The 20,901-nt window shown below is 43.8% G+C and overlaps 1 protein-coding gene across 5 annotated transcripts in view; it reads right to left on the bottom strand.

The window, feature by feature from the left end:
• The window catches only part of LOC136778399 (SAM and SH3 domain-containing protein 1-like), a 211,273-nt gene that overhangs the window by 40,932 nt on the left and 149,440 nt on the right, over positions 1-20,901 (bottom strand). For 4 of the 5 annotated variants that reach the window (XM_066735209.1, XM_066735211.1, XM_066735210.1 and 1 more), the window contains 2 exons: positions 4,945-5,133; positions 3,862-4,019 (listed from right to left, as the gene is read on the bottom strand). The exons of the other annotated variant lie outside the window; for it this stretch is intronic. In XM_066735209.1, coding sequence (XP_066591306.1) covers positions 3,862-4,019; positions 4,945-5,133 — 347 coding nt within the window. The remainder of the gene's footprint in view (positions 1-3,861; positions 4,020-4,944; positions 5,134-20,901) is intronic. 5 annotated transcript variants of the gene reach the window in all.

The raw sequence follows: 20,901 nt of genomic DNA, 5'->3' as shown, positions 1-20,901 counted from the left end.
ACTTAACTATTAATATCCACAATGTGAAATTTTCCTCTGTTAAATACGAAAATATTGAACGATTTAACAAAACGTGCATAATCCATCGATAATATTTTGCCAGTCACATTGTTATTTCAATGAGGCAATTTCAGTCTGTTCTATTGTGTTCGTTTATCGCAAGTATTTCACCAACTATCCCAAGTATCCCAGAGACCGGAACTTGTACGATAGATCATGCTGGTATGCATTTCCCAGTCATTTCCGGTTAACGCAAGGGCTAAGAGCGCGAACCGAGTCGTCTTATTGGCTGATCCGAGGGTCGAGGATTTCTATTGATCGATTTAAAACAAACTATTCGAGTCACTGACGAATATCTGAAATTTATAACTATATATAGAAGTGTGTAAGATATATAGAAAAACGAGTGTAATTTTTTTTGTTTGAAAATATTTTACGTCATTGAAGCGAGTAATTTGTGATTAGTAGAATAAACAATTATTGATTTTGTTGGACTTGTAGAGCTAGTAGTAAAGGTCAATGATGTTTGAATCTACTAGTATCAGGAAATCAGTAACAGATAATAACTCAGTTTAACACAGATCGGACTGCAACGCTAAACGTAAGGGCTGAGACCTGCTCGAACCGAATCGTCTTATTGGCTGATCCAAGGTTCGGAAATTTCTATTAATCGATTTAAAACAAACTATCCGAGTTACCAACGGATAACTGAAGTTTATAACTATATATAGAGGTGTGTAAGATTTATAAAAGAACGAGTGTAATTTATTTTTCTTGAAAATATTTTACACCATTGAAGCGAGTGTTCCGTGTGATCAGTAGAATATAAAAAGATTGATTTGATTTGACGGGCGCTGTGTAGGACAAGTAGTAATGGTCAATGATGTTTGAATCTGTTAGTAGCAGGAAATCAGTAATAGATAATAACGTAGTCTGATACACATTGGACTGTAATGCTAACCGCATACTAATCCGCTCTTTGGCGATGGGCAAACGGAGTTGAAATGCGCTTGGCTATCGCTCGGCATCTTCTCTCCTCTCCAGTATAGCCTCTCTTGCTCCATCATCGATACCAAGAGACTATTGCTCGGAGTACCTCTTGTTTCAATGGATTCGTAATTGTTCCGCCAGCAATGCTCAACAAACGGTGTCCTTTGTTATGGCCCGAGTAATCCTCGACTCCAAGAATCGCAATGCCAAAGTCACATTTGTTAAACTCGCGTAAAATTCTACCTCTGCAAATTTCAACTACCAACGAAAATTCTGAAGACCTTTTTAACATGACCAAGAATTATACCGTAAAGCTCAACGCGGATAACGCTGAGCTTGGTCGTGTTCTCTAAAAAAATATTTAGACGTCCTGTTGCAAATTTATATTACTGCAAGTGCTTGTGATTCAACGAAACTAAAAATGAGTTTTCGCAAATGAACGTAAAATATAAAGTTAAAAATTAAATATATACCGAAAGTATGGCTGTAAAATTCTTTTCGTTGGAAAAAAGAGGCTTGTTTGTTCAATGCAAATATACTTTTCCAATTAAAAATGTGTGAATATTAATGCAGCAAAAATTTAGTCTAGGCTGCATATAAATATTGCTAATCCATTTAGCACGGTACTCGATCTTTCACTGCAGTTTGATTATTCAAGTCTGAGTTTAGATTCGCGCGTTATAAATCAAGTTACGATAGTGGAGCGCATAGCGAACTACGTGCATGTTTTTCTAGGCGATAACGCGTTTAAAACGAACGTTACCTACATCAGCATTAGTGATAAGGGGAGCAGCATTTTAGAATGGTAAAGAAACGGCACGTATTCGGTTTGTAACATTACTACAATTCCGGTATAATCACGCTCGGTGCATTCCTAATAATATATATATATATATATAATGAAAGAAAATAAAAGTCGTAGCCCTGTAATAATCGTCATTTCTCTACTTTCTTTTATTAGCATACGAAACTGTTCCATTTCTCCTCTGGTATGGAATAAATAATGTAGGTCAGATATTGGGAAAATGACAGAATAACTCTGCTGGATAGAATTACACGTTTATAGCGAGTGTATCGATGAGAAGAATAGATGTATATGAATGAGTGTAGCAAGAAGGGGGTGGTAATTCGTGGATAAAAAATTGTATAGGAAATTAATGATGCAACTGAAAATGGATGATACTCCGCATAGTGAAAATAATGTACATAATTAAATGGTCGCGTTATGCGAGTACACGTCTGAACTAGCGAAAGTTACAACGCGTTTATTAATAATTAGCGACGATGAGCCTTTGAATCGTTTATCGAGGAAATAATATGACAATCCGGGGCGCCTGGTGGACAGGCTGGGTAGGCGAAGCTGCTCGTTAAGCCGATCGGCCTATATTGCGTTCAGCGTCCAGTTAATTCTATTATAAATAATTTCCATGCCTCTCGCGTTGAAAGGACAGTTTCTGGATCTTTGGTCGATAACGCATCTCGTGCGCAATCATCAGTCATGCATTCTTTCGAGAATTAAATATATTTATATATATATATATCCAAGGACATTTATATTCACAGCTTTGTCCATGGAAAAATGGACAGTATAAACGATAATAAAATATTATAAAATGGAATAATTGCATTTGTGTGTGTGTGTGTTTTTTATGGAGAACGTACAGGGTGGTTAAAATTGCTGGTGGTTGTCGGATACGAGCAAATATTTTCCGTGCTCGAGTGCAACAATAGTGAAAGGCGAATTTAGTTGAAGAATGTGACTGGTATTGCATTATTGACTGTCAATAGGTAAATGCACCGCTGGACCAGTGACAAATGACCGAGCAGCATTCTCGCATGTGTATAGCTGTATATAATTAATGCGCGTGATACATTCGTCTATCGTCAGTGGCGATATTCATCTTCATGATAATGAATTTCGCAAGCATCGTCTATGTATTCAGGTTGGTGCTCCGATGTATCGTAGGCTGATGATGAATCCTTTCTTGTTCGATCATAAACCATCACGACTGGAGATAAATCAGCAAAGAATATTCTCTTCGTAATGAGCGATTCGTTCTTTCTTCAGGAAAACATCAGTTTGCCTCTTTGTATACGTTCAATCTATATTACAAATTGTTTGTTCTATTATTATGAATTATAACACACGTCTGAAAGTGGTTATAGATGTGTGCACGAAAACAGTTAGTGGTACCAGAGTTGTAATGAAAATCGTGTATATATGCATAATAACGATGCAGTTTTCTTTGTTTTCATTTTAGGATTCCCTCCTCGTATGCAGGTCCTTCTGCACCGGGCAACTCGCGAGTTGCAAGCACATTCGTCGCTTAATTAGCTATTAAATATTAAGCAGCCAGCAAGGGCAGAACACAGATGGTATTTCAGATCGGTTAGAGTAGTTAGCAATGGCTAATTAAGGATAATAAACCGACTGTGGACCATCTTCCACTGAACCGAGCATCCCAAACCCTGGAAGCTTTCTACGCTTCCACTAGGTATATACCTGCGACTCGTATCTCATCCAACTACCGACACTTTACTCCCGCAACACGAGCAGGTGCTACCCTCTAACTTTCTCAAATATAAACTCCCCCCCCCCCTCCCCTCCACCATTCTCTCGTGGCTTTTCGCCCGTTAGCACACGTCAACGAGGAAAATAATTCGGCCTAGAGTTTTGTTCGTTCGATAAATAAACTCGATGTACAGCGACTGATTGTTATCTTTATCAATGAATTTGTTTCTTCTTTTTAAACGTTTCAGATTGAGACGAGGTAGTCGTGCTGATGTACACACACACACACACACACACACACACACAGCTAGGAGATATTAAGAATATAAATAGTATAGTTAACACGACAATGCTCTTACCTTTGATACGTTTGTTGGTGTGCACCAGGAGTCATGACGGTGTTTTGCGTAGCTAGAGCGAGTTTTTGTTGGCGCTGTTGAAGCATTTGCCTGCTGAAGACTCCGTAGCCAAAGCCGTAAATTTCATCTTCCTCCTTGTCGCTGAGGCAACTCGATGGCTAAGACAAAATGCAAACAAACCATTCGTTTAATCATAGATTCTCGATAAATCGATTTTTACCTCTCGCAATTTTGTCCGCGGCAATGGGAGGAAAAAGACTCGAACCAAATTTACGCAAAGTTATTGAAGAAAGTAATAAAATAAGACTTTATATCGACATGGAGCTTGGAATTTTCTTTCGGATTTAATCAGCTAAGAAAATCTTCCAGTAAACGAATAAGTAAGTTGAAGAAGCGGGGGGTACGTTTTATTAATTTTCCGAATGGAAGCTCGATGGATCTTCGGTATTGTTGACCTTAATCCACAATCGATTAGTCCTGTGGATGATCTTCCCGGGGCCGAACAATAAGCGATTTAAGCAGGACCGATAAGGGTCTACACGACTAATCGCCTTAAACCACTTCTCCAAGTTGCTCTCCGAAGACTCCCGGATTTACAATTCAGGAAATTTGATCCTTAATAATCAGGCAAACCGAGCCTACGTGAGGCAGGAAATTGGAAGTGATTGGAAAGTTGGAAAATATAATATTCAAATGGAACTCGAGTTATCTCGACGAGCGTCTCGATTGGCACAAATCCGTAGGAGAATATTTGTATAATTATATTCATTGCCTCGTCGTTAAGCACGAGGAATTGTTTGAAAAGTGACTGATTAATGGTATCTTGAGCGAAAAACAGGAGAGAAGCCCCCCTCCCCTCTTTACCTCCTAAAGAGAAGACTGTCCGAGATGGAAGATTATCCAAGAGCTATATATATAGGCGATGGATATTAGGCAGGCCGACAAACGAAGGTAGCTACGTGGGTAGTTTGACGTAATTTGACGGTGACAGTGGGAAAGGTTTGCGAGCAGTGCAGGTGAGAGTTGGAGAGGTAGAATAGGTTGGGGGTGGGGGGGGGGGGGGGGGGAGAGAGATTTGCTCACCGAGTATTTTCCGGGCACGTAAATGGGCTGTGAATGACTGGTGGTAAGCTGAGTGTTGGGCATTCTGGGGGAAGCATTTGTTTCACGGCGGCGTAGCTCCTCCAGAGGCTCCAGGACATCTCCGTAATGCGTTTTGAAGAGGTCTGCATACCTTGAAGCCAGTCCCTCCAAGTAACCCCTCTCGCCTTCCTGAAACGAAAAAGGCAAAACGTCAGAGAGACTTCTCACGGCGTATTCCGCGCATGCAAACTGCCACTACAAGTGTTTCAACATAGTGTAAGTGTAAGCTTCCCTCATCGCCCTATGATGAATAATGCGTAAAGAGGTGCCACTGGATATTACCATATAAATGCACCTTGCTCGTCCAGCCATACGGTGATCCGAATTAACTTTTCCAACGGGAATGAAGAGGACGGCCGAGAAATTTCTGCTCCTTTATGGGACAAAGTGGACTTTCTTCCCTCGAGCAAAAAATTACCAGAACGGTTGCAGAATTGTTTATATACTAAATAAGCTATATAGAGGAATAGCGAGTTTAAAATCCAGCCTATGGGACTTGGTTAAAATTCATTTCAATAAGGATTTCCCACGACACGTGCCGAGCATTATTGGCAGTGGTGCATGAGTCGAGAGATATCGAGGTAATCATTATTTCGATGGGGTGTCGTAGAGGAGGGGGGGGGGGGGGGGGAGGGTGAGATTGCGTTAGTATGGAAAAGGAGTAAGACTGGAATCAAGGGTGGCAGAGAGCGGATGGAGGGTGGACAGATGGAGAAAGTTAAAATGAGAAGGAGAGAGAGAGAGAGAGAGAGAGAAAGGAGGAAGTACAGGTCGGTGTGTACGGAGAGGCACAGTAGCAGAGGCAACATTAATATTTCACGATTCCACTTCCGTTGCTTCTCGATTCGTTCGTGGTGCTCGCTGTAGTATTCGTGAAACGGCTGCGTCCTTTTCCTTTATGACTCCATGGGGAGGGCGTGGCGGTGGCGGTCGGGGGTGGTCGGGGGAGGGGGTCGGCGAGGGTGGTTTTGTCTGGCACGATTCGCCACCCATTTACACTTTAAGCGCCTCCATCCATCCGCGGCATCGCTACGGCCAGGCAAACGATATTTCGCGAATACCATGGATGTCCCGCGGATTTAAATCCCATTTGTAAATATTCCATCTCGCCTACTTGAGTGAATTACATCGGAATTATAGCCGAGATAGATGTGTCTCCCTGCATTTCTTGCACCCCTTGCAAAAAGCACCCCTCTGCTATATCATTGGTTATTATAAGCTCTTTGATAAATCGTAACAGTATCGAGAAACTTTATTGCCTGTACGCGTTTTCGGGAAAGGATTCCGATAGTAAAAGGGTAGGTACACACCTCTCTCCAATGGAATGGAATCATCGATTACCCGTGTGTTCGTTGTTAAACGTCAAGATTCTCATTACGATTTAATCTATTCTTACGACAGATAAATGAGCTATGGTAAAACTAGTTATCTCTCTCTCTCTCTCTCTCTCTCTTGCACTTCCATTGTCGATAATCCCGCAGCATTAATTAGAGCTCCGATCCCATCCCCTTTAATACACGAAGAGACCCTGTCTCTGACCTTTCTCCTTTTCTCAAAAGTCTCAATGGTCAAACCAAAAGTTTTGGCCCCGCGAAAGTGGATTTTACGAGGGACGCGACTCTCCGGAGCTTACAGCGTCACAAATTAAAATTTCATCCATGAACGAATAATCGAGGAGTGATTAAAGCTTTCGATTTATCGAGCTTACCGGGCTAACGACTGCAGCGCGAAAACCTGTCTATCCACCGGAAACCTGTTCCTTTTCTGTTTAATATTAATGCAGCGCCGCGGGACTCGCGCAACTTTTGACGCATCCGGACTTTTCCCAGGATCCTCCACCAAGAATATCGCTATTATTTTAGCCGAGGACCTTCGTCCCATCCTTCGTTTATCGACAAAACTCTGATTGTAGCCATTCGGAGGTTATTCATTGTAAATTCAAAACTGCGCGATGAAACTTTCTTCCCAACTGTTTCTGATATTAATTAAACAGTTAATCAAAGTTGTGTTTGTACAGGAGAGTCTCCTCCTCGTGCCAATCATAAGTATTCCGTTGAATACTAATTTGTTTAAACAATAAGTCTCGCTGTGGCATTATTGAAAGCTTTGCATTTTCCTCCTTTATCAAATAATTAATAGTGGTTAACTAGAAAATCAAAAGTTCCCTATATACACACACACAGCTAGTTCCCTCTCGTATCTATCTGTAAGCGTTTGAGCTATTAAGCGACTAGTACAATTTCCTGGAAAATAATTTCCCTTGCCAGACTCTGAGACGGTGGAGGCTTTGGAAAAACGAGCATCGGAGAGAGGAAAAAGAAGAATGGAAAAGTGCAGAGAAGCTCAGCCAAATTCAACCACGAAACTTCCTGATTTCTGTCTTTATAAACTTTTGCCTTTTTATTGGTTCTTGTTCCTCACGATCACGATGGCCCGTCACTGGCACACCCATCGCCTGTCGATCCACTTTTCAAAGTTTAATAAAAAAAAAAAAAAACAAAAAACAACTTGCCCCATCACTTAAACTCGTATATACCATTGCAAATAAAATGACGGAAAACAATTTTCGAGAAGCGTGCAAATATAAACATTGATATAATATTCGTAAATCTAAAATTATTCGCAAATTCGCTTCGTTTTCCATAATTTTGCGTGGCCGGTTGCATATTCGCACCACTAAACGAGAAATTGCAGCGTTACATATTACTAGTCCACGTAATTGCGTTTACTATCGATTATTGATCAATGCAATCGTTTTGTATCCATTATAATATTACAAATGCAGATAATTTGCAAAGAAGCATACATGTAGCGTCGCGAAAAAATAAATATAAAAAAAAATATATAATATAAATTCACTCATAACGGACTACTTGAAGCGGACTTTTGGTGTTTCGTCGGAAAAAAAAAACCAGAAGAAACGTATAAAGACTCGCACGAACAATCATCGATTGTCAGGGGTAGATGGATTTATCGTCGGTCTTTGTTTGGCAGAGCCAAAAATTCGCGCGAGGCAGAGGTAGGCGTTTCGCAATAATTGGTCTGGCCGGCTTGCACTCTCTTCCTTCGCACAGGAGACGGGATTATTTTCGGCTGGGCCCTTCAACGGGCGTTGCACCCACCAGTAATGAAGGCTTCAACCCCACCGTATTCATTCTTCTACCCTCATTATTTACATATACTTCATTTCCTCGTCATCCCCACTCCAGATCCGTTTGCCATGACCAAAAAGTAATTCCTCAATGGCAGCAGCCACCCTGCGGAAAATCTGCCTTGGCTTTCCCTTAATTACCTTTTCCTTTCTTTTCATTCTCTCTTATTCAGGATCAATCGTCCGGTGTGTGGCAAGAACCCCCCCCCCCCCCCGTCTGACCATTACGGAAACCACGAAACTTCTTTGCCATCCTCGCTCCCTGAGAATTTAACGAACGTAGCCTCTGCCACTCTCTTATTTTCTACACTCTAACGCAAGGAACTTCATCGTGAAGGTTATATCGCACTGCGTTAAGACCATGAAGATTATTAAAATTTCATGCATTAAATACACGAAGAGGTGGAGAGAAGAGTGTTGGGTATTCGAAGAGGATGCTCGAGATTTTTGAAGCGATAATATGATAATCCTCCATGATTCGGGCTATCAGGCTTGGGATTAAGAGGATTCCGGTGAAACTTTGAAGAGGAAGTTGTATTACGTTGGTATTTGCGTGGAACAGGCCGAGGATCGAAGGCTGCGCGAAGAGGGTGATTGTGGCGAGGGGCACAAGGTGGAAAGTAATGTTTAGCGAAAGAGGGGCGAGAAGAGGATTGTTGGATCGTTCCTGGACAAAGATTGAAAAGCACGCTGTGAGGTGCAGCGGACTGTTCAGCCAGAGAAAAACTAACGTATATAAGCATCCGTTTCGGAGCTTGCGAGGCTTTCCTCTGAATTTCGGCAGGTCTGGAAACAGTCGTATCGTCGTCGCCTTAATCCGTCGTCTCCTCATCAATCTTCTTGTTTTCATTTAGCCTTCGAAAAGATCGAGAGGGAAAAGAAGAAATAGAAGTATGGAATGATTCCTCACAACCTTTTTTCCAGGACAAACTCCAAAACCTCGCTTGGCCGTCTATTCTTCCAAATGCTTATACCAGACCAATGAATGTTTATTCAACGCCATCACTCTTGGCCATGGCAAACGATTTATCATACAATCTTGGAGTTTCAGCGCGTTATCACCCCCTCGCAGCTGCTATTCAAATAAATCATACGCAAATTCTTGATCTTTTATTGAACGCGGAAACGCCTTATTTGAAATTTCAATGGTTACGCGTCTCTTTCGATTACGCCACGAGATAAAGCCTCTTATCGAAGTGGAGAAGAGCACTTTTTTCACATAGAAACTGTTATCGATGAATTGACAAGCTCGTTAAGGAGTGAGTCAGAAGAATGTGAGGGTATCGCTGTTCGTTTAACGATAATGCATATAGAAAGACGCTTAATCATGTTTCGAGGCTAAACACCAACTCGCTTTCTGAAGAAATAGGCGGCTTTTCCGTGAAAGCATCGAGTAGGGTCGTAAAACCGTCGATGTAGCTTTCCACCGAGGAAAAATTATCTGTGAATTTCTCCTGGCTGGACTTGGCTAGATCATTTGTCGTCCTGCACCAATACAACCTCTGTTTTATCATACACACGTACGAGATTGTTAGATCACCTTGATACACACCCTGAAGATGAAAATTAAAGAAATGATCATGTTATATATACCACTGAGTGGCAGTGTTCATGGTGTTGCTAAATTTTAATCAGAAAAATGCATTGCTCATTGTGCCAGTGGCTGGATGTTGCAGTTAGTGTGCGAGTGAGAGGCTTCTGGTCTAGGAACCAAGAGAGAGAGAGATAGAGAGAGATGCTGAAGACAGAGGAACGAATGGTAGCTTTGTTAAGTGTGCGAATGCAACGCTGAGAAAAGTGACATTGTCGCTTTATCGTCAGTTCCGAGCATGGACGGGACCATATACGTAGGTGGAAAATTTCTCCTATCCAGGCCGAAAAGAGCTTGTAGCAGGTCGCTATCACTTTCTTAGCCCGCGTTCAGCCTTCTCTTTCTTTTCGCTCTTTTACAAAGCACGGAACTCTATATATGCATTGTCAGCTCTCCTCCGGAACGTTTATGACGCCTCGCACAATACCCAATGCTATCCGGACCCTACGCGGCGTTCAGGAATATTAAAGCGAGCCGAAAGCAGTGGCGTTTTCTCCTTTGTCTATTCCAGTCCCACCATCTTCCTCCTTTTCTTCAATCTCACCCTCCCCCCTCTCCTCCCTTTATACCTTGATCGCAAACGAGTCCGACGAGCCTTTTAATCGCAAAGAACAAGCGCCGACAAAGTCAGACAGTTATAGGTGAAAAAACTCTTCTACTGCAACGGAGGAGAACACTTTTTCCGCACGGACTTTTATATTTTAACTCTGGGATTTGATTCGCTTTCGCGCCGAAAGATTCCGTGGCAGACGTGCGATGGAGCGTTTGTTTATCGCGAGGCTCCCTTTCGCAGGGAAAAATGATGGACGTTGAAGAGCGAATGGGGAATCTTTTTTCGCGTTCGGGGAATACTTGACCGTCGTAGACACTTACCGATATTACTCGCGCACAAAGATCGCAGTCCTGGCAAGCGCTGATGCTCTCATTGAAAGCTGCACGCTGTCCTTTCGACTGAAAGCCCCCGCGTCGGAGGCATAATGGCACGTTGCCGAAAAGTTTCGAAATTTCCAGGTACACCCGGACTTCTCTCGCTTTTCTCGGATTAAAAAGCTCCTTTTCCTCTTGTTTTCTTTTTTTTAGCTACTGCGGCAGCTAAAAGATTCATAAGGCGTAATCGCGCATCGATCACGATGAGCGGGGAACGAAGATGGAGCTAGCTGGAGTGTGACAGACATTGTACTTTGTTTCCGATGTCTTGAGCGAGACTGCGGAAAAACACTTGTTTGGCAATTTTGCGTTTTATTCGCTTATAATTCTTGCAATTATTTTAATTATATTCGTTGTATGGTTTTGCAGGTAACAATTAATGAATGTTGCATATATCTATACGTTTGCTAATATTTAGAAGAAAATTCGAGAGAAATTCTCGTGTCAGCTCGTTCATTTCTGCCTGAAATCACCGAAGTAAGCGTCGGACCCTTGTCAAGATTCAAAATGCATGGTTACTCGTATACGTCGTTTCGAAAGGTCGTCTTTTTGCAGCGCGAGTACCCCGTACCTTCTGTTTTCTATACTTTATTACAATTTTTATACCGTCAATGGCATATTTTTAACCGCACGATCCTTAAAAACCAGGAATTCCTTTAATTAATTATTTTCATGGCAACTCCATTCAGAGAGAGATTTCCCTCTTGGAAAAGTTTATAATAACTTTCACCTTCGTCGTAAAAACTTGTTGAAAGCACCTATATATATACCGAACGACTAAACGAATTGCTTGCTTAACGAATTTACAGATAATTGATTACGATTCGCAGCAGCGAACAAAGAATCGTTATTGCAACGTCCAAAGATAACAAAGAGCTGGTTAAAAATTAGGAACAATTGTCAATGGCGTTTTTAAACGAGGTCCATCGAGAGCCAAGTGGTTCGTATTTCATTTTTAATGGACAGAGTACATGAAACTGTGCCACGCATGGATGGTTTGCATTACGTTTTTGTTATTACGTTTATTCATTAGCGGTGAAAATTGGAGCGAGCCGAGGCATTTGAAACAATGGATCGTGGGGGGTGGAGCATTATAAAACAAGAATTAAAGGGTTGCCGTAAGTATATGTATGTATAGGGCATTGCGAATTGTGCGGCGAAAGCAACCACAATGGAGAAACCGGTGATGCCGGCAGCATCAAAGGCGGACCTACGCACAATGCGACCGGCAATGGACGACAGCGTGTATCCTATATGCTACCTAACCTCTCTTACATTGCTCGCTGGCTCGCTCGCTTTTATTCGCTCCATCAACCCTTTCGCCACCGCCAAGCGCCAACGGATTCGCTTCGTACCGTTAAATGTATCGACAAACACTTCGCTACTGGTCAAAGTGATTTGCTCCTCCACCCACAGTGCACCCTCCTTTCTCTATCTGTCTACATCTATCTATTACCCCCCCCCCCCCCACCCTCTTTCTTATACCTTCCTTTTTCTCATGGTAAATACAGAGAGCTCTCCGTGCTTTCCTCCTCCACTCCAACTTCTCATCGCTTCATTTATAAATTTTATCTTTTCTCAACGACTCTTTCAAACGAGCTCATCGTCCGTCCAAAAGTCCGAAGCAAGAAACGTAGTGCAAACAAAACTATTGTCCCTGAAATATCAGAGCGACTGTGTAGTGTGGATAGAGTTTTACTTTTTATTATATATTTAAACTTGCGTGCAGTGATTAAAATATTACAAAAGTTTGATCGTCCAAAGATCAAAGGTTGATTACAGGAATGACAAGACGTTCGACTGATTTGAGAGTCAAATAGCTGTACTATATGAGAGGATTTGTCGAATACTGCGAGGGATCTGGTCGTATATCAGTAACGGCCTGTTCCGCAACGTATATTTAACTGCACGAGGTAACGTGGAAGGAAGGAAACTCCGGAGTCATCAGGAGGGGATTGGCGAGGACGAGGAAGGCGCTTAAACCTAAAGACCCATCAGCTTAATAAGACGGAAAACTTAACGATGAGTGCACGGTTAGATAATTAGCCTTGGACGTGACTAACGCAAACATTAATTAACTCACGGAATAGCACGACGGTGGGTGTATAGGGGGAGGGGATTGTGCGAGCGTTCAACCATTCATACAACACACACACACACACACACGCGTACGTATATAATCCAAGGATAAGGAAAAATTGGAAGGTAGGGGTCGTGAGACGCATTCGTTTTGGCGCGTGACACTCGTCGACGTGGCATTCAGTGGCACATTTATCAGAGCTCGAGAGCCTCGCGCGTAATTCGCTATTCTTTCTTTCGGGATTGAAAAAAAGCACTCGGTAATAAGATTTAACACGGAGCGCGAGCGTAAAGTCTTCTTGAGCCGGGATCCTTTGTAACTATCTCCCGTGGGAATAATGAGGGAAACCGGCGGCGCCCAGACGCCGTCTCATTAAAGACGACACATTCAGCTGTCAAGTTTGAAATTTTAATTAGTAGAAAAAAACCAATTCCGCGTCGCGGCTCCCTACCTCTTTTCACGCCTCCGCTTTTCCTCCCTTTCGACAAGAGCGCAGCTTGCACCGAGCCGGGGCTCGAGAGTCGACCTCTCGAAAGCTTCGAAACGCTTTAATTACCTTGACTTTCGGATCGCCACTCTCTTCTTCCCTCCACTCGTCATTTTCCACTCCCAGTGGGGAATCCTGCTATCGCTTCCCACGTGTTTCCATTCAAACGTCCATATCGTATTTCGTTTGTAATTCTTTCGAACAATGTACACCCTGGATATCCTCCCTCGCAACGAGTAAACAAACCTACACTGGATCTTCGCGAGTAGCCTGTCCATCCTGGATCAAAGACGCGTGATACATACGTCGAGTAGGAAAATCTTGGTTTCCCCCTCGTGGGAAAAGGTCGTTTACGGAGAAGGAAAGAGAATTAAGAATTGGGAGAGGAATGGCAATTAGAGGGTCGACCCACTTGATGCCAATGATGCTAATCGAGTTTTTTTTCGCGAAAAGAGCGAACGAGGGATGAAAAAGGGATATAGCTGGGAGGAAATCCGGGCAATCCGATTAGCGAGCTGTGGAGGAGTGCTGCGGTAAAGTTGCAGCGAATCAGTTTTGTTGCCACGTATATAGGTATTCCGCGCCACGTCTCGGCAGGATTCTCGTATAGGAGAGGGGGGGGGGGTGGAGGAATGGGAACAAGGCGAAGGAGCTCCTCTCTTCGGGTCGTGGCCGCCGATGTCAGCCGGGACGAGGCGAATGGTTGTCGGAGGGGAAGAGTTGGGGTTGCAAAGAGCCAGGGGTGAGATTTGGGGCTCGGCCGTAGACGCGATACATATCAGGCCAACGCCGTTATTCAATTTGCAGGTGGGTCCTGTTGATTGTGCACCTAATGCCATTACCACGGAACCGCCACCTAGCTCCGCCAGGAATCCGTTCTCCCAGGAAGCACCGGAGTCTTCGAGACAATGTATTTACACTCACGCCAATCGGAAGCTCCGTTGCCGGAGGGGGAATTTACAGTGGCTCTTGCGCGAACGTGATTGAGGCAAACCGACAACAGTGCCGATGTAACGTCAAGATCCTTGTCTCCTACGTGCTAAGGACGTGAATTACGGAATGGAATACTAATGACCAATAGTAGCGTAAGTTTTACTTCGATCCTTGCCACGGGAACACCTTGTCGTAATTTCCTCAGGAAAATTCAATTATTATCTTATAATCACACCTTGCAACCGCAAACTTCCTTACGTATATATATGCAATCATACAGGAATAAACTGTATAACGCGAAAAGATTCCTATCTCTCTTCTTCTCTTCTTTACTGCTCGAGTTTAAATTGCCGTTCGAGAGCCAGCTCACCGTGAGGAACGACTCCTGGTGTGTTATTAAAACAAAAAGCAGGGCATTTTCTCGGAGCTTTGAAAACATCGAGTCGACGGTAAGCTGAAAAGTTGATGAATCGATTAATTAACATCAGCTTCTCCATCAATCTTCCCTCGATACTTGGAAACCGACTGCTAAGTGAAAGCGGCCCTTTTGAACCGTGCATTATGCAATGAGGCATTCGATATTGGAAAATAGCCTCCTCCATGCCAGCTATAAAAAAGCCTTATCTTTACGACTAGTTCTAAAATGCAAGCTGTCGCGTCGGTAATAAAAACACCGTCGATAGAAACGTTACGCAGGTAGCCTGTGGTCAAGTACACGCGAGGATCCAACCCCGTGCTTCATTCGCAAACATTGACCGAGGCTAAAGCAATCATCAGAGCGCCGGAGGAATCCTCGAGAAATTTGGCATGCGACTGTGCGGGGGTGGAGTAGGTTGAACGCACAGACCGCAGCATTATAAATTATTAGCTACGAGTTTCGTTCGTGGATCGAGCTGCGGGATCGTTATCGCAACGTCAAACTGGGAGACGCGATTTCTGTAGATGTGGAGAAGAGCGGAGCGAGTTTATCGAAGCATTAATTTCTCGATTTTCCTGACTAAGAGAGGGAGGGTTGTAGGAGGGAGGGGGGGGGGTGTTAGGTAGTATATATAGTTGGAACAGAGAATTTCCTTTCCACGAGCTCGCATAATGACGTTGCGCGATGTGATTTGAAGGCCGGAATGGCGACGACCGGTAACCACAGACACGGGGGTGGCGGATGGGGGTGGGTGAGAAGCCATTGAGCATGGAATCTGTTTAGCAATTTTGTTCGCAAAGTACTCGCGATTCTCTCCTTGAAACGCCATTCTCCGAACTAAACACGAGCAGAGCTGAAGCGGCCAGACGAATGGCGCTTATATATATATATATACTGAGACGAGTCAAGGGGTGGGGGTAGGGGTGAGTTAGCAAGCAAGCACTTTCCGCTACTTTCGGAGAGGAACGAGTGCGCCTGAAGGTTCATTCGTTACTCGCTGGGACGTTTAAATGGTTAATTTTTGCGCCCACGATTCTCAGTCTCTTTTCGGTACTTCGCTCCCCCCCCCCCCTCTTCTTCTTCCCCCGTACCACCGCCCCCACCCTGCGCAGCCACTTTAATGCGAATTTATTCCCCGGAGTTAATTATGCGACACTAATTTTTGGCCAACTTTGTTCGGGTAAAAGCCGATGCTGGCCTTCCGCGCCAACTAACGGTCGAATCACCTTAAGGGTTACTACCCCCTCTCCTACCACCCCTCCAGCAGTTCTCCAATCCTCACGGACACGCGGCCCTGGGGGAGCTCAGAGATTTTCCAAGATTTACCGATCCTCGCCAATTAGCGTTCGAGTTTTCTTTCAGCTTTTCTCGCAATGCTCCCCGAAACTTTCCTCGCGAATTAATCTACCTGTCAAACGCGTCTGGATCGATATAGGAATCGTTATTGCTCCTCGGGTCCAACCGTGCGGTTGAGAAACGCCGAAAAAGTGACGCAGCACCCTTTGAGACTTAAGACGAAAGCTCGAAGCCTCTAGAACGCTCGTTTTTGACCAGCGAGTGTCTCAAGTTTTTTTTCTCTTTTTTTTTTGTATCAGGGATACCGTATTTCGCCGGTTTCTACCAATAGTCACTTCTGATATTGCATTCTTTGATAAACTCGAAGCTGCAGTAATAAATGTGGTGTGTAATATTCGATGAAGATAATTGACTCTGCGTGAAATTTTGTGTAGGATTTCCAGTGCCAAATTTGTTTGTCGATAAACGATTATTATTTCAATCACTCTGATCCTCGTTGTTCTCCTTGTTAAAAACAAAACATTTTTCTGCGTCATGGTTAGTTTCCATTGTTTCCAGATGAAAGTTTTCAATGACCATCGGTATCTTCGATAAATCTATAGAGCAGATCTCAATTATTTGAGTTTTATCGTAAATGAAAAGGTAAAGGTCTGTTTGTTTTATGTACTCGTCGTGAATTACGGATTTTATATAAAAGAAATAACTTTTCAATCTTCCAAGTTCCTTTTATTCGAAATGAAATAAAATGGAAAAGTATTCCTTTGTCTTATCAACCGAATTCCAGCTTTATCGAATCTTTTAATAATATCTCCCGCTCATCGGTGAATCGAAACTTTTGTCCAAATTACGATGATCGTGCTTTAATTATTGTACTGAAATATTATTGAAACGTTAAGAGCCATAGAATTGTCATCCACGTGCTGAATTTTCGAGTTGGAAATTAACCCAAACTCAGGATTCGGTAATAAATCATCTCGTATCTCCCAGCTTCATTTGTCATTATTTGTGGTTACAGCCCGACCGTAAAGATAGATATATACTTACGCAACCGTGATAGGTATAGTTCGAAATTCGAAGTAATGGTCCCTTGTCTGACTGGATGATAAACTTACATGGTTATAACCTGTGAAAGTCAAAGTTTCCATACAATTCCGTTCGAGTGACAAAATAAAAAATCTGAAATCTTTAAAAACTGAACAGAGTAATATACTTTTCATTTATTTCCAAGAACTAAGGTCGACGACGTTGCTTAACCATTTCAAGATAGGTTCGTTATGTAAGTTTTCAATTCGCAAGAACATTTCCTCTTTCTTTTTACTTGCGTCAGAGCGAACAATTGTTTCCTCAAAAACGAAGAAAAAACAAACAATTACGTAACAACGCATTAAAAAAAAAATGAACATCACCGAACGAAACGCTCGAAAAGAATGAAACGTTGGAGAATCTTCTCCATCGAATTTGTAAGAACATATATGACCGGCTCGACGACATTGACCCCGCGTAGAATCTCGACGATTTTCAAGTTAATGATGGGCTATTCCCAGCGTGAGGGGGTCTGACTAATCGAGAGATTCTCGATTCTTCGTCCATATTCGCTTCGGAACGTGGCAGCAACGTAACATTGGGATGTTGGACACTGTTGGGGATGAATTCTACGCGCACGCTGGAGCACGGAAGGTTTGTCCATAGAATTTTACTATCGGGCGAATTCTATATGAAACAGCGACTAGATTTGGTTAGGTTAGGTCGGTAGAGAGAGGAGGCGAAGCTGCAGGGTATTGTTGGATATCGCGCGGTGCTGGGAGCTGGAATCATATCCGGCTAGTTCCTCCTAGAGCCATCCTTGAACTCACTTCGTCATTCGTCCAGGCGCCTCGAAAGCTCGTAAAAATACTGGAGGCAACCATAAACTAAATCACAATTCGCTGCTGGTAATCCTATATATCTGCAGCCGGTGAATGCCACCCCCGCGCCAGTAGGATGCAACGCTGCAGTAAAACAACTCGAGCGTCATCCCCGCCGCACCGATGCAAAACTCGCCTCACCCGCATATTCAAGATGGACAGTTGTAAAACTAAATTACTCGAACCGAGCAAACGTTCTGATTTCTAAAGCGCCAGGCGTATTTTAATTAAAACCTATCGCAAATAGACTAGGAAAACAAAAATTATCCGTCAGCTGCATGAGCTCGATGTATAATTTCGAATTTTCACTCGAGTTCCACGCCATATATATACGTTCACGACAAATGGAACAAAAAACAATTTTGATAATTGCTTTACAAGATAGCGATCGCATTCGAAATTGTAAAATGCAGATGTAACGTGCGTGGGGTGATACAATTAAGAGGGAGCGAGGAGTAATTAGCAGGGGAGTTAAAAATTAATTAGAGGAGTGTATAGGACGAGAGAGAGAGAGAGAGAGAAACAGACAGAAGGGAGTGAATTATCCAGTACGAGAGTCTGTGGATATTTTTCAGAGAGACAGAGGTGGGTGTTCCATCAATCTCTGGTAAGAAAGTGAGTGAAAGGCGATCAAAAGAAAATTAACGAGTGGCGGAGAGCGTGATGAGAATAAGATTTGACGGGGCATATATATATATATATATATATATCGGTTGAGTCACGCCGCCCAGTCGCGAGCCACTACGCCAGCACTACGCCTGTGGTACTCGAGGCCGTAGAGAGTTGTGGCTGCGTGGATTTCGCTTGGCATGGCTCGGTGGCTGCGGATATCGATTTGTTCTTGCGGCTGCGGCGGATATATCTCGCGTTTCAAGGTCTGAAACACTTTCCCTGGAGAGGCGTCGGCAAGTGCATTTTTTAGGAAGCCAGCGAGGAGCCCAGGCAGGTTCAACGCGCCCCGGACCGTTTTCGCGTCTGAGACGCGACGAGGGTTCCTCGATGGAGGGTGGGGAGGGGGCAAGGTAGGAATCGGGAGCAATAGATCGGAATACGAGAGCTGCCGGAGAGGAGGACCATCATGCACGCGTTGCTCGAGAGAAGGGGTTGGAAAGTCGAATTGCCAAGGGCGACTCACCCCCCCCCCCCCTCCCTGCAAGCAGCCAACTCACAGGGAGCGATGATACGTGCGTGGAATAGCTTTAGAATTTTCAGCTCCTCGGAGATTCGACTCCCTGGCTAAACGCGCACTCCCCCCCCCTCTCTTCCTTCTTTTTCCACACCCTTTACCTTCCCCCCGCTTTTTCCTCTTTCTCTTATTCCTTTTCATCGTTCCTCCGTCTCTCACCCCAGCTTTTTCTATTTTAACTCTCGCCTTTTTTCTCTCTGTTATACTGTCTGGCTTCTCTCTTCTCTCTCTCTCTCTCTCTCTCTTTTAGCTGACTCCGTAGCACCCACCCCCTTTACCCTGCACAGTCCCGACAAGAAGTATTCCGAAGGCAACAATCTTAAAATATCACCCCGCGGCCAGCCAGCGTGGCACAGTGAGTTATCGCGGTATTTAATCATCCCCAATAAGCTCGGGTCACACACCCTCCAGCCACCCCAGCCACGTTTCACGTTTCTCACGTTGCTCCCCCCCCCCCCCCCCCCGGCTGCGATTTTCTTCAAGACTCGGACTTTATTTTAACGAGCTACCGTGCCTTTTTTCTTTGAAAGTAATTAAGAGCGATCGGTGAGAGTCCTCCTGGACATCTCGCGATACCCGACTCGTACCTCTCCGAGGACTAACTGCGCGACGAGTTTTGATGACTTTAAGCGACTCCGCCAAGTCGCGCGCGCGATCGATTAATGGCCCTCGAATGGAATCGCTCGAGTTTCGCGTTCGCTCGCAATATTTTTCATCCTCCTCCCCCCCCCCCCCCCCCCTTTTATTCCAATACAAGCGGCGAGAGCCCAACGCGATAAAACACCGTATAATGACTCCCCTTAATATTTCCCCGGCTGGCGTAATATCATTTGAATTATACCACCGGCTGCTTTCATTTCATCCCTTTATTCTCGCGACTAATACGAATCTGCTAATGGCGCTGTTTAATCGCCGACTGCCAGATTGTCTTTAATCTCGCGAGCAAGAAAAGTGTAATTCTATCTACTTTTAGGTACGAGTGTAATTCCTCCTCCTAACGTTCAACTCGAAGTGTATAATACGCGTGTAAAGTCTGCTTCCAATGAAATTAGCACTGAGAAAACCAGTGGAATTATTTACCAATTTCGTTTGATCGTCGAATGGCTGGAATTTTCCTCTTTCAATTTCTTCTACACCCTTTTGAACTGCTCTCTCTCTCTCTCTCTCTCTCTCTCTCGACGAAGAAGAGGATTCTCGCGATTCGTGGGTCCGGATTATAAATAGCAGAGCCGATCGGGCAAAGAGGCTGCTGGAGAAGTGTGCAAGGACACTTTGGAACTCTTACACACACACACACACACACACATACACATATACATAGGTGGAAAGTAGCAGATTTCTAATCTGTCAAATATCACCGAAGAGATTAACGAGATTACGGACAGCTGTCGCAGTTGCAAGGTGGGATAGAGGCGAGTTAACTTTAGCGTTGTTCCACTCGACGTGTTCCCTAATCCGCCAGCGTACATAGATCGATGCCTTCTTTTCCAAACACAGACTCCTTCAAATCGAAAAAATAAGCCGAGTGCGGCGGAGAGACAAAGATGCTCGGGCTTTGCCTAGTGTTGGGGCAGGAATCGTGGCTGGGTGAATCCTATGGCGCGCGTCCCGACGTTACTTTTCTAGGGAAATCGTCGCAGAGTTTGCTCTATATAGTAAATTTGGTTAGCAGACACCAATAGGGACCCTCGTCTCCAGCGAGGATCATGAGCTCCGCTCTCTCCCGAGTATCTCATACCCGTCGAATTCCCAAAATGTTTCAGGCTAACTAAGCACCATAGAAAAGCAAATTTCTCAAATACAATGATGCTATGTGGAAGAAGGAAGGTGGAGCATGCAAAGTATCCCTAACCTCTCTTCGGCAAACTGATGCGGAGTGCAGGAGCTTTCCTTGTGTTATTATAATTAATTGTTCTATATATAT

The sequence above is a fragment of the Prorops nasuta genome, unplaced genomic scaffold (assembly GCF_024137725.1).
Source record: "Prorops nasuta isolate Cenicafe-Biocafe unplaced genomic scaffold, Cenicafe_Pnas_1.2 PNAS00014, whole genome shotgun sequence".
In the NCBI taxonomy this organism is placed as follows: Eukaryota; Metazoa; Arthropoda; class Insecta; order Hymenoptera; family Bethylidae; genus Prorops; species Prorops nasuta.
This window is presented reverse-complemented; position numbering and strand designations above follow the sequence as displayed.